At 40.6% G+C, this 15,000-nt stretch overlaps 1 protein-coding gene across 4 annotated transcripts in view; it reads left to right on the plus strand.

Moving 5' to 3' along the window:
• The window catches only part of si:dkey-71h2.2 (low density lipoprotein receptor adapter protein 1), a 136,607-nt gene that overhangs the window by 82,298 nt on the left and 39,309 nt on the right, over positions 1-15,000 (plus strand). For all 4 annotated transcript variants that reach the window (XM_042301101.1, XM_042301102.1, XM_042301103.1 and 1 more), the window contains exon 3: positions 2,704-2,816. In XM_042301101.1, coding sequence (XP_042157035.1) covers positions 2,704-2,816 — 113 coding nt within the window. The remainder of the gene's footprint in view (positions 1-2,703; positions 2,817-15,000) is intronic.

A 15,000-nucleotide genomic window follows, 5' to 3' on the forward strand; every position in this document is an offset into this window, starting at 1 on the left:
TATTGTCTACAGAGAGGAGGCCTGTTAGCTCCATGCTACTGTTATTGTCTACAGGGGGGAGGCCTGTTAGCTCCATGCTACTGTTATTGTCTACAGGGGATGGAGGCCTGTTAGCTCCATGATACTGTTAGTGTCTACAGGGGATAGAGGCCACACCAGAAGAGGAAGATGAGATGGCACCATTCACATTGTCCTTGACAAGTCCTCCTCTCGTCTCTTCCTCTCCTCTCTGTCTTCTCTCCTCCACTCTTCCTCTCCTCTCTTCCTCTCTTCCTTTCCTCCTCTCCTTCTTCTGTCCTCTCCTGTCCTCTCCTCCTCTCCTCTTCCTCTCTCCCCTCTCCTCTCCTCTCTTCCTCTCTTCCTTTCCTCCTCTCCTTCTGTCCTCTCCTGTCCTCTCCTCTTCCTCTCTCTCCTCTCCTCTCTTCCTCTCTTCCTTTCCTCCTCTCCTTCTGTCCTCTCCTCCTCTCCTCTTCCTCTCTCCCCTCTCCTCTCCTCTCTTCCTCTCTTCCTTTCCTCCTCTCCTTCTGTCCTCTCCTCCTCTCCTCTTCCTCTCTCTCCTCTCCTCTCTTCCTCTCTTCCTTTCCTCCTCTCCTTCTGTCCTCTCCTGTCCTCTCCTCTTCCTCTCTCTCCTCTCCTCTCTTCCTCTCTTCCTTTCCTCCTCTCCTTCTGTCCTCTCTTCCTCTCTCCTCTCCTCCTCTCCTCTCTTCCCTCTCTTCCTTTCTTCCTCTTTTTCTCCTCTCCTAGCTACTCCCTATATAGTGCACTACTATCAAAATGATAGCTACTCCCTATATAGTGCACTACTATCAAAATGATAGCTACTCCCTATATAGTGCACTACTATCAAAATGCTAGCTACTCCCTATATAGTGCACTACTATCAAAATGATAGCTACTCCTATATAGTGCACTACTATCAAAATGATAGCTACTCCTATATAGTGCACTACTATCAAAATGATAGCTACTCCCTATATAGTGCACTACTATCAAAATGATAGCTACTCCCTCTATAGTGCACTACTATCAAAATGATAGCTACTCCCTATATAGTGCACTACTATCAAAATGATAGCTACTCCTCTATAGTGCACTACTATCAAAATGATAGCTACTCCCTATATAGTGCACTACTATCAAAATGATAGCTACTCCTCTATAGTGCACTACTATCAAAATGATAGCTACTCCCTATATAGTGCACTACTATCAAAATGATAGCTACTCCCTATATAGTGCACTACTATCAAAATGCTAGCTACTCCTCTATAGTGCACTACTATCAAAATGATAGCTACTCCTATATAGTGCACTACTATCAAAATGATAGCTACTCCTATATAGTGCACTACTATCAAAATGATAGCTACTCCTCTATAGTGCACTACTATCAAAATGATAGCTACTCCCTCTATAGTGCACTACTATCAAAATGCTAGCTACTCCCTCTATAGTGCACTACTATCAAAATGATAGCTACTCCTCTATAGTGCACTACTATCAAAATGATAGCTACTCCCTATATAGTGCACTACTATCAAAATGATAGCTACTCCTCTATAGTGCACTACTATCAAAATGATAGCTACTCCCTCTATAGTGCACTACTATCAAAATGATAGCTACTCCTCTATAGTGCACTACTATCAAAATGATAGCTACTCCCTCTATAGTGCACTACTATCAAAATGATAGCTACTCCTCTATAGTGCACTACTATCAAAATGATAGCTACTCCCTATATAGTGCACTACTATCAAAATGATAGCTACTCCCTATATAGTGCACTACTATCAAAATGATAGCTACTCCCTATATAGTGCACTACTATCAAAATGATAGCTACTCCCTATATAGTGCACTACTATCAAAATGATAGCTACTCCCTATATAGTGCACTACTATCAAAATGATAGCTACTCCCTATATAGTGCACTACTATCAAAATGATAGCTACTCCTATATAGTGCACTACTATCAAAATGATAGCTACTCCCTATATAGTGCACTACTATCAAAATGATAGCTACTCCCTATATAGTGCACTACTATGGTAGCTACTCCCTATATAGTGCACTACTATCAAAATGCTAGCTACTCCTATATAGTGCACTACTATCAAAATGCTAGCTACTCCCTATATAGTGCACTACTATCAAAATGCTAGCTACTCCCTATATAGTGCACTACTATGGTAGCTACTCCCTATATAGTGCACTACTATCAAAATGCTAGCTACTCCCTATATAGTGCACTACTATCAAAATGCTAGCTACTCCCTATATAGTGCACTACTATCAAAATGCTAGCTACTCCTATATAGTGCACTACTATCAAAATGCTAGCTACTCCCTATATAGTGCACTACTATCAAAATGATAGCTACTCCTATATAGTGCACTACTATCAAAATGATAGCTACTCCCTATATAGTGCACTACTATCAAAATGCTAGCTACTCCTATATAGTGCACTACTATCAAAATGATAGCTACTCCTATATAGTGCACTACTATCAAAATGATAGCTACTCCCTATATAGTGCACTACTATCAAAATGATAGCTACTCCCAATATAGTGCACTACTATGGTAGCTACTCCTATGTGGTGCACTAAATGTTTAGTGAAGTATATGGAATAGGATGTGATTGTGGACACAGCCAGATTATAATTCCCTCTTGTCTGTGTTTGCGTCATCCCAGGCCCGGGCCAGTGCTAAGAAGTTCCGTAAGGTGACCTTGACCATCTCTCCTAAAGGAATCATCATCACAGACACAGAGACACTGGACCTCATAGAGAACGTCTCCATATACAGGTAAACAATACGACATCATAATTTTAATTGATTTATTTCACCTTTATTTATCCAGGTAGGCAGGTTGAGAACAAGTTCTCATTTACAATTGCGACCTGGCCAAGATGAAGCGAAGCAGTTCGACAGATACAATGACACAGAGTTACACATGGAGTAAAACAAACATACAGTCAATAATACAATAGAAAAAGTAGAGGCAAGTCTATATACAATGTGAGCAAATGAGGTGAGAAGGGAGGTAAAGGGAAAAAAAGGCCATGGTGGCATCATAGAGAACGTCTCCATATACAGGTAACAAGGGGATGTTTTGGGTTTCTTTTAAACCAAGGGAAAGGGGATGTGATTGGGTAAGGGAAAAGGAGCAGGTGTGTCTTCAGATTAGCGACTGATTGGCGACTAATGAGTGGCACCTGTGACTAGGGCAGAAGGAGAGAAAACAAATACACACAGGACACCTGTATCCGTAACACTTGGTTTCATCAGACCAGAGAATCTTGTTTTTCATTTTTTGAGAGTCCTTTAACTCCAAGGGGGCAGTCATGTGCCTTTTACTGAGGAGTGGCTTCCGTTTGGCCACTCTACCATAAAGGCCTGATTGGTGGAGTGCTGCAGAGATGGTTGTCTTTTGGAAGATTCTCCCATCTCCACAGAGGAACTCTGGAGCTCTGTCAGATTGACCATCGGGCTCTTGGTCACCTCCCTTACCAAGGCCCTTATCTCCCTATTGCTCAGTTTGGCCAGGCTGCCAGCTCTAGGAAGAATCTTGGTGGTTCTAAACTTCTTCCATTTAAGGATGATTGAGGCCACTGTGTTCTTGGTACCCTTCCCCAGATCTGTGCCTCGACACAATCCTGTCTCTGAGCTCTACGGACAGTTCCTTTGACCTCATGGCTTGGTTTTTGCTCTGACATGCTCTGCCAACTGTAGGACCTTATATAGACAGATGTGTGCCTTTCCAAATCATGTCCAATCAACTGAATTTACCACAGGTGGACTCTAATCAAGTTGTAGAAACATATCAAGGATGATCAATGGAAACAGGATGCACCTGAGATCAATGTCAAGTCTCATAGCAAAGGGTCTGAATACTTATGTAAATAAGTTCTGTTTTTTATTTGTAATAAACCCTATCCCTAACCTTAACCCTATCCCTATTCCTAAACCTAACCATATCCCTAACCCTAACCCTATTCCTAACCCTATCTCTAACCCTAATCCTATCCCTAACCCTATCTCTATCTCTAACCCTACATGCGTGTGTATATGGTGATTAATATTTTGAGCTGAATGTGCAAATGTATCTTGTCTGATCCAACAGTGTGTGTGTATATGATGATGTGTTTGTCATAGAGATTAGTGAGGATGAGGCTCCTCGCTATGTGATGGTGTGTATGTGAGGCTCTCCCTATGTGATGGTGTGTATGTGAGGTTGAGGCTCCCTCGTACGTGATGGTGTGTATGTGAGGATGAGGCTCCCCCTATGTGATGGTGTGTATGTGAGGATGAGGCTCCCCCTATGTGATGGTGTGTATGTGAGGATGAGGCTCCCCTATGTGATGGTGTGTATGTGAGGTTGAGGCTCCCTCGTACGTGATGGTGTGTATGTGAGGATGAGGCTCCCCTATGTGATGGTGTGTATGTGAGGATGAGGCTCCCCCTATGTGATGGTGTGTATGTGAGGATGAGGCTCCCCCTATGTGATGGTGTGTATGTGAGGTTGAGGCTCCCCCTACGTGATGGTGTGTATGTGAGGATGAGGATGAGGCTCCCTCCTATGTGATGGTGTGTGTGTTTCAAGTTTTAAAACCTCTACGGGATCGGTGTCCCTAAACTGGCACAGTTGTTGCTCAATATGCGATAATGTGACAAGAATGACGTTGTAAACAACAACCAATTCCGGGACATAGACATGTCTGATATGGGCAGAAAGCTCAACATTCTTGTTAACCTAACTGCACTCTCCAATTTACAGTAGCTATTAAAGCAAAAGCCACGCTATTGTCTGAGGATAGTGCACAACAACAAAACACTTATCACGGCAACTGTTTTGATACATAATGTACCTTACATTCAGTAATCTTGCTCTGATTTGACAGCCTGAAAATGTAATCAAATCAAACTTTACACCCTTAACCAACAGAGCAGTAGTACTTTTGTTTGATAAAATCAATTTTTTATATTCAAATGTAGGACCTGGGATCTACAGTTTGATCGCACCACTGTCTGTCCCCCCCACTAGCCATCTAGATGTGTGACGGTTTGTGTACTATCTGAAGGGAAACTAATGATCCAACAATCCTGGGAGTGTGTATATGTATGTTGTTTATTACCATATCATTGTTGTATGTTCTCTATAGTTATGTACTTGAAAATGTATCAATTGACCAATTCGGCACATTTGGGCAAACTTGATACAAAATATTGTGTCGTGAAGGAATTATTCACTGGATCAGTCTGTACTGTTGCACACACACTGCTGCCATCTTGTGGACAACATCTAAATTACACCTAGAATCCTATCTCAATGTATGGCATTTCAAAGATGATGGAACGACACAAAAAATAGAAAACGCATGTTGTTTTTTTTGGTTTGTATTATGTTTTACAAGATGGAATGTGTTATATTCTCCTACATTAATTTCAAATTTCCACAAACTTCATAGTGTTTCCTTTCAAATGGTATCCAGAATATGCATATCCTTGCTTTAGCTACTGAGCCACAGGCAGTGAGATTTTAGGTGAAAAGTTAAAAAGAAAACGGTCCGATCCTTAATATTTAATGTCATATATGCACAAGTTCAGCGAAATGACTTTTTTGCCCTAAAAATAACAAGGTAGAACAAAAACACACAATAAAAAAAGAGAAAGAAGCTGTATACAGGGTCAGTTCCTGTACCATATTAACAATGTACAGGGATACTGGAGTGATGGAGGTAGAGGTGTAAGGTGACTATATACAGGGTCAGTTCCTGTACCATATTAACAATGTACAGGGATACTGGAGTGATGGAGGTAGAGGTGTAAGGTGACTATATACAGGGTCAGTTCCAGTACCATATTAACAATGTACAGGGATACTGGAGTGATGGAGGTAGAGGTGTAAGGTGACTATATACAGGGTCAGTACCATATTAACAATGTACAGGGATACTGGAGTGATGGAGGTAGAGGTGTAAGGTGACTATATACAGGGTCAGTTCCTGTACCATATTAACAATGTACAGGGATACTGGAGTGATGGAGGTAGAGGTGTAAGGTGACTATATACAGGGTCAGTTCCTGTACCATATTAACAATGTACAGGGATACTGGAGTGATGGAGGTAGAGGTGTAAGGTGACTATATACAGGGTCAGTTCCTGTACCATATTAACAATGTACAGGGATACTGGAGTGATGGAGGTAGAGGTGTAAGGTGACTATATACAGGGTCAGTTCCTGTACCATATTAACAATGTACCGGGATACTGGAGTGATGGAGGTAGAGGTGTAAGGTGACTATATACAGGGTCAGTTCCTGTACCATATTAACAATGTACCGGGATACTGGAGTGATATAGGTAGATATGTAGAGGGGTAAGGTGACTATATACAGGGTCAGTTCCTGTACCATATTAACAATGTACAGGGATACTGGAGTGATATAGGTAGATATGTAGAGGGGTAAGGTGACTATATACAGGGTCAGTTCCTGTACCATATTAACAATGTACAGGGATACTGGAGTGATGGAGGTAGAGGTGTAAGGTGACTATATACAGGGTCAGTTCCTGTACCATATTAACAATGTACCGGGATACTGGAGTGATATAGGTAGATATGTAGAGGGGGAAGGTGACTTTATACAGGGTCAGTACAGTACCATATTAACAATGTACAGGGATACTGGAGTGATGGAGGTAGAGGTGTAAGGTGACTATATACAGGGTCAGTTCCTGTACCATATTAACAATGTACAGGGATACTGGAGTGATGGAGGTAGAGGTGTAAGGTGACTATATACAGGGTCAGTTCCTGTACCATATTAACAATGTACAGGGATACTGGAGTGATGGAGGTAGAGGTGTAAGGTGACTATATACAGGGTCAGTTCCTGTACCATATTAACAATGTACAGGGATACTGGAGTGATGGAGGTAGAGGTGTAAGGTGACTATATACAGGGTCAGTTCCTGTACCATATTAACAATGTACAGGGATACTGGAGTGATGGAGGAAGAGGTGTAAGGTGACTATATACAGGGTCAGTTCCTGTACCATATTAACAATGTACAGGGATACTGGAGTGATGGAGGTAGAGGTGTAAGGTGACTATATACAGGGTCAGTTCCTGTACCATATTAACAATGTACAGGGATACTGGAGTGATGGAGGTAGAGGTGTAAGGTGACTATATACAGGGTCAGTTCCTGTACCATATTAACAATGTACAGGGATACTGGAGTGATGGAGGTAGAGGTGTAAGGTGACTATATACAGGGTCAGTTCCTGTACCATATTAACAATGTACAGGGATACTGGAGTGGTGGAGGTAGATATGTAGAGGGGTAAGGTGACTATATACAGGGTCAGTTCCTGTACCATATTAACAATGTACAGGGATACTGGAGTGATGGAGGTAGAGGTGTAAGGTGACTATATACAGGGTCAGTTCCTGTACCATATTAACAATGTACAGGGATACTGGAGTGATGGAGGTAGAGGTGTAAGGTGACTATATACAGGGTCAGTTCCTGTACCATATTAACAATGTACAGGGATACTGGAGTGATGGAGGTAGAGGTGTAGAGGGGTAAGGTGACTATATACAGGGTCAGTTCCTGTACCATATTAACAATGTACAGGGATACTGGAGTGATGGAGGTAGAGGTGTAAGGTGACTATATACAGGGTCAGTTCCTGTACCATATTAACAATGTACAGGGATACTGGAGTGATGGAGGTAGAGGTGTAAGGTGACTATATACAGGGTCAGTTCCTGTACCATATTAACAATGTACAGGGATACTGGAGTGATGGAGGTAGAGGTGTAGAGGGGTAAGGTGACTATATACAGGGTCAGTTCCTGTACCATATTAACAATGTACAGGGATACTGGAGTGATGGAGGTAGAGGGGTAAGGTGACTATATACAGGGTCAGTTCCTGTACCATATTAACAATGTACAGGGATACTGGAGTGATGGAGGTAGAGGTGTAAGGTGACTATATACAGGGTCAGTTCCTGTACCATATTAACAATGTACAGGGATACTGGAGTGATATAGGTAGATATGTAGAGGGGTAAGGTGACTATATACAGGGTCAGTTCCTGTACCATATTAACAATGTACAGGGATACTGGAGTGATATAGGTAGATATGTAGAGGGGTAAGGTGACTATATACAGGGTCAGTACCATATTAACAATGTACAGGGATACTGGAGTGATAGAGGCAGATACAGTGAGCTCCAACAGTATTGGGACACTGACACATCTGTTGTTGTTTTGGCTCTGTGCTCCAGCACTTTGGATTTGAAATGATACAATAACTAACGTGCAGACTGTCATCTTTATTTTGAGGGTATTTTCATCCATGTTGTGAACCGTTTAGAAATTACAGCCCGTTTTCTACATAGTCCCCCCATTTTAGGGGACCAAAAATATCGTGACAAATTCACTTATTGTATTTAACAGACCTGGGCAGAAAATAGTTGTATTTTGTAGTTTATTTGAAAATACCAACTTTTAATATTACTCGAGGTAGTCTTATATAGTTATATTTATTTGATATTCAAATGTGCCCATTACAGAAATCTGTCCACACTGAACACACATCTCTACTTCATAGGAGAGGCATTTACAATTGGCTCATTCATCCCCCTTCCTCTCCCCTGTAACTATTCTCCAGGTCGTTGCTGTAAATGAGAATGTGTTCTCAGTCAACTTACCTGGTAAAATAACGCATAAATAAAAATAAAAAAATAAAATAAATTTGAACGTAAAAATATACAAAATCATCAAAACGTGTGTTTTTAGGCAGAAACGTCTTCTGGAACATTCTGGAACATGTGAACTTTCATGTGCCTTAATAACAAACTTGTATGTCATCTGTAAATATATATACATCAAATCTGAAATCACTGAACTGTTTAGACATGGATAAAATACTGAATCTTGCCTAGCCCATGATTGGTTGAGATAATGACACATGCTGCTCTCTGCTACCGTGGATATATGAACCACCCATTGGATTTACTTATCATTTACTTATCATTTACTTATCATTTACTTATCATTTCATCATTGACTACATGCAAAGTGGAGCTACAGCTTTCACTACCAGTGTTTTCCTGAATACAGCTGCTGGTATCAACTAAAGCTGTTTTCAGTGGCTAATAGCAGTTTGGAGTGGTTGAAGACCAGTGTGAAGATTTATTTTGGAAGTGTTTCAGTCTGCCGTCTGTGAATCATCATAACCCATACACTGGTAAGAGCCTACAGTTAAAATACCATCTATATCTCAGCTATATAGCTAGACAGTTATAGCTTCATTACGCAAAGAGCTATATAGCTAGACAGTTATAGCTTCATTACGCAAAGAGCTATATAGCTAGACAGTTATAGCTTCATTACGCAAAGAGCTATTGTTTACAGATGGTTCGTTGCGGGACGAAGCGACGTCAAGACAGCTCGTTGAGCTGGCCAGTTGCATTCTGCTGTTTAATGTTGATTGCTGATGTGCTAAACCAGTGTTTCCCAACCAGGGGGTACTAGGACCACAGCGTAGCCGAGTGGTTAGTGTTGGACTAGCAGCCGAAAGGTTGCAGGTTCAAATCCCTGAGCTGACAAGGTAAAAATCTGTCTTTCTGCCCCTGAACAAAAAATTCTGTCTTTCTGCCCCCTAGGCCGTCATTGAAAATAAGAATTTGTTCTTAACTCACTTGCCTAGTTAAATAAAGGTACAAATAAAACAATACATAGGGTTACTGGTAAAATGCACAATAATTCAGCAGTACTCTGGGCAGATTATGGTGCATTAACCCGAAAAAGGTTGGAAACCACTGTGCTAAATCATGCATGAGATGATTATCTTTTTCATGTTTTAACTAGCTAGCTAGTGAGAATAGTCACTGTGTTGCGAATGCTAAATCAAACCCCATTTTATGTTATAGGGACAGGTGCTAAGAGTGAAATGATAGCTAACTAGCTAGCTAGCTATTGGATTATTCAACTAGCTAGCTAGCTATTGGAGTATTTAGCTAGCTAGCTATTGGAGTATTCAACTAGCTGGCTAGCTATTGGATTATTCAACTAGCTGGCTAGCTATTGGATTATTCAACTAGCTAGCTAGCTATTGGATTATTCAACTAGCTGGCTAGCTATTGGATTATTCAACTAGCTGGCTAGCTATTGGATTATTCAACTAGCTAGCTAGCTATTGGATTATTCAACTAGCTAGCTAGCTATTGGATTATTCAACTAGCTGGCTAGCTATTGGATTATTCAACTAGCTGGCTAGCTATTGGATTATTCAACTAGCTAGCTAGCTATTGGATTATTCAACTAGCTGGCTAGCTATTGGATTATTCAACTAGCTGGCTAGCTATTGGATTATTCAACTAGCTAGCTAGCTATTGGATTATTCAACTAGCTGGCTAGCTATTGGATTATTCAACTAGCTGGCTAGCTATTGGATTATTCAACTAGCTGGCTAGCTATTGGATTATTCAACTAGCTAGCTAGCTATTGGATTATTCAACTAGCTGGCTAGCTATTGGATTATTCAACTAGCTGGCTAGCTATTGGATTATTCAACTAGCTGGCTAGCTATTGGATTATTCAACTAGCTGGCTAGCTATTGGATTATTCAACTAGCTAGCTAGCTATTGGATTATTCAACTAGCTGGCTAGCTATTGGATTATTCAACTAGCTGGCTAGCTATTGGATTATTCAACTAGCTGGCTAGCTATTGGATTATTCAACTAGCTAGCTAGCTATTGGATTATTCAACTAGCTGGCTAGCTATTGGATTATTCAACTAGCTAGCTAGCTATTGGATTATTCAACTAGCTAGCTAGCTATTGGATTATTCAACTAGCTGGCTAGCTATTGGATTATTCAACTAGCTGGCTAGCTATTGGATTATTCAACTAGCTGGCTAGCTATTGGATTATTCAACTAGCTAGCTAGCTATTGGATTATTCAACTAGCTGGCTAGCTATTGGATTATTCAACTAGCTGGCTAGCTATTGGATTATTCAACTAGCTGGCTAGCTATTGGATTATTCAACTAGCTGGCTAGCTATTGGATTATTCAACTAGCTAGCTAGCTATTGGATTATTCAACTAGCTGGCTAGCTATTGGATTATTCAACTAGCTGGCTAGCTATTGGATTATTCAACTAGCTAGCTAGCTATTGATTATTCAACTAGCTAGCTAGCTATTGGATTATTCAACTAGCTGGCTAGCTATTGGATTATTCAACTAGCTGGCTAGCTATTGGATTATTCAACTAGCTAGCTAGCTATTGGATTATTCAACTAGCTGGCTAGCTATTGGATTATTCAACTAGCTGGCTAGCTATTGGATTATTCAACTAGCTGGCTAGCTATTGGATTATTCAACTAGCTGGCTAGCTATTGGATTATTCAACTAGCTGGCTAGCTATTGGAGTATTCAACTAGCTGGCTAGCTATTGGATTATTCAACTAGCTGGCTAGCTATTGGATTATTCAACTAGCTAGCTAGCTATTGGATTATTCAACTAGCTGGCTAGCTATTGGATTATTCAACTAGCTGGCTAGCTATTGGATTATTCAACTAGCTAGCTAGCTATTGGATTATTCAACTAGCTGGCTAGCTAGATGAATACCATTTACATTCAGCCAGCTGGTAATCATGAAGCTAAATGTGTGCCAAATCTAGCTAATTATCTTGTCTGCATTGCCATTGTTGGGCTGAAAGCAGGTTAAGTACAGCTCTAGCATTCAACTGGCAATAACAAGCTATATGACATGAATTAATGTTTTAACCTATTATCCTGGAATTTGACTTTCAACATAAACCTGCTCTCCGCCACCAGTACAAGGAGATGATCGAGGACAAGCAACACTTCTGGGTATTTTGTCTTTGTACTTTGAGCTTATTGGTTGAACTTTGAGGCCAATGAATGTTATTGTTGGTATGTGATGTTTTAATGTCTTGTCTATTTTAGTCTGTTTTCCTCATTTACAGCTGTAATGGTCTGGTGTTGTTGTGGCCAAGGAGCTTTCACTCATATGGAACCAGGTTTCAGCTGCTGTGCGATGTTGACGTCCTTCCTCCCAGAGAGGTGAAAACATCCCCCGGGACTAGACACAACCCAGCAAACATATTTTTCAGAAGATCATTTTAGCAATGAGAAACATGTCATGGCCGTTACATGTCCTGGTCCAAAGGGACAGAAATATGCTCTCAGGCTAGATTAATTTGTTCATATCATAACCTGAACCAAAGTTACTCAAAGGATCTGACGATATAGGCCTAGATGTTTTTAGCGTTTTTACATTCATGTGTTTTAAGTGTTTCCTAATTGTAGGCTACGATCATTAGCATTTTGAAGTCAATAAAGTATTTTATTGTTGTTTGTTTGTTTGTTTGTTTATTGTTTGTTTGTTTATTGTTTGGTTGTTTATTGTTTGTTTGTTTATTGTTTGGTTGTTTATTGTTTGGTTGTTTATTGTTTGGTTGTTTTTTTTAAGCACTTGCTTTACCACATGGCCACAGTCACATGTGATTGTTTATTGTTTGGTTGTTGTTGTTTGTTTTAAGCACTACCTCAGTGCTTTACCACATGGCCACAGTCACATGTGATTGTTTATTGTTTGGTTGTTGTTGTTTGTTTTAAGCACTACCTCAGTGCTTTACCACATGGCCACAGTCACATGTGATTGTTTATTGTTTGGTTGTTGTTTTTTTTTAAGCACTACCTCACTGCTTTACCACATGGCCACAGTCACATGTGATTGTTTATTGTTTGGTTGTTGTTGTTTGTTTTAAGCACTACCTCAGTGCTTTACCACATGGCCACAGTCACATGTGATTGTTTATTGTTTGGTTGTTGTTGTTTGTTTTAAGCACTACCTCACTGCTTTACCACATGGCCACAGTCACATGTGATTGTTTATTGTTTGGTTGTTGTTGTTTGTTTTAAGCACTACCTCACTGCTTTACCACATGGCCACAGTCACATGTGATTGTTTATTGTTTGGTTGTTGTTGTTTGTTTTAAGCACTACCTCACTGCTTTACCACATGGCCACAGTCACATGTGTTACAAGGTGAATTATTTAAGTGATGTGTGTGTGTCTAAGGCTTCAGAGGGTTTTGCTAAACGAGCGTAAAACAAAGAACAGCATTGTAACTGTGTCTTTATTATACAACAATAATACTGTGAATGGTTTGCCTGGTGGTGCACCGTGGTGAGATTCATATTTTGGTGATTCCCTTTTCTAAATGTGTTTTCACAACCTTTTTCTCCTAAATGGGATTATAAGTGTATTAACTTTTTTTTAAAAAGCAGCATTACTTCCCCATTTTGAAGCTCTTGAGTCTATATATCTTTCCAATGTAAAAACACCATTTCAGATGATAGAAAAGACAAGACTGAAAAGATCTGGTGGGTCACAAATACAGGTCTCAGAAAAATGAAATAATATTTGGAAGTATATTTGATGAGTAAGAAAAGTATAACTTCTAAAAAAGTTATACTTCTGCATCATCTGTCCAATGAACATTCTTCCAGGAGTCTTGATGATCACGCAGGAGCTTTTTTTTCGTCTAAACTTGAGTCAACTGTTTGGATGAGATGAGACCCGTTATGTCTGGTGAAAAACCAAACACTGCATTCCACAGTAAGAAACTCAAGCATCAATCAATCAAATGTATTTTATATTTATATTACATCAGCCGATGTCACAAAGTGCCATGCAGAAACCTAGAACAAAACAACCAACGTGTTCGTGAGAGTCTCATCTTTCCATAGAGGGGTCGTAAAAAAGTGCTATCATTTCTAAACGGTTCACCCGATATAGATGAAATTACCCTAAAATTAAAGCAGACAGTCTGCACTTTAACCCCATAGTATCATTTCAAATCCAAAGTGCTGGAGCTCAGAGTCAAAACAAGAAGAAAAAAATGTGTCACTGTCCCAAAACTGTTGGAGCTCACTTGTATGTATAGGGTTATGGTGACTAGGCATCAAGTTGTCCTGGCACCACACTACCAGGTCTCTGACCTCCTCCCTGTAGGCTAACTCATCGCCGTCCGTGATCAGGCCTACCACCGTTGTGTCGTCAGCAAACTTAATGATGGTGTTGGAGTCGTCACGCAATCATGGGTGAACAGGGAGTACAGGAGGGGACTAAGCACACAACCCTGTGGGGCCCCCGTGTTGGGGTGATGTTGCCTACCCTCACCCACTCGGGGGTCGGCCCGTCAGAAAGTCCAGGATCCAGTTGCAGAGGGAGATGTTCAGTCCCCGGGTCCTGAGCTTATTGATGAGCTTGGAGGGCACTATGGTGTTGAACGCTGAGCTGTAGTCAATGAACAGCATTTTCATATAGGTATTCCTCTTATCTAGGTGGATGAGGGCAGTGTGGAGTGCAATTGAGATTGCGTCGTCTATGGATCTGTTGGGGTGGTATGTAAATTGGAGTAGGTCTGGGATGGTTAGAGATAATGTGTTGCCATAACCAGCCTCTCAAAGCACTTCCTGATTACAGAAGTGAGTCCTACAGCCTGGTAGTCAGTGTGGCATGAATCCTTAAGAGTTCTAGGGAACAGGAATGATGGTGGTCATTTTAAGTGGGAACTACAGACTGTGTCAAGGAGAGGTTGAAAATGTACCTTTATACGCCTGCCAGCGTATGTGTGTGTGTGTGTGTTTGGTTCAGGTTATTGTAATACAGACTAGTCTCTGATCCTCATATGGCCTCCTGGACTAGGATCAGTGGGATTGGGGCTGTCGCACAGGACAAGAGACCGATTGGCCAGAAACTGGTTGAATCAATGTTGTTTCCAAGTCATTTCAACCCCCCCCCCCGAAAAAAAAATGTGTGACGATGTTGAATCAACGTGGAAAACTAAATGCATTTACAAAAAAAGTAATCAACGTATGGGCAATTATTAATTTTTTAACTAAATCCATGCTGTATGTTTTTTG

This window comes from Oncorhynchus tshawytscha, linkage group LG18, assembly GCF_018296145.1.
Source record: "Oncorhynchus tshawytscha isolate Ot180627B linkage group LG18, Otsh_v2.0, whole genome shotgun sequence".
Classification (NCBI taxonomy): domain Eukaryota; kingdom Metazoa; phylum Chordata; class Actinopteri; order Salmoniformes; family Salmonidae; genus Oncorhynchus; species Oncorhynchus tshawytscha.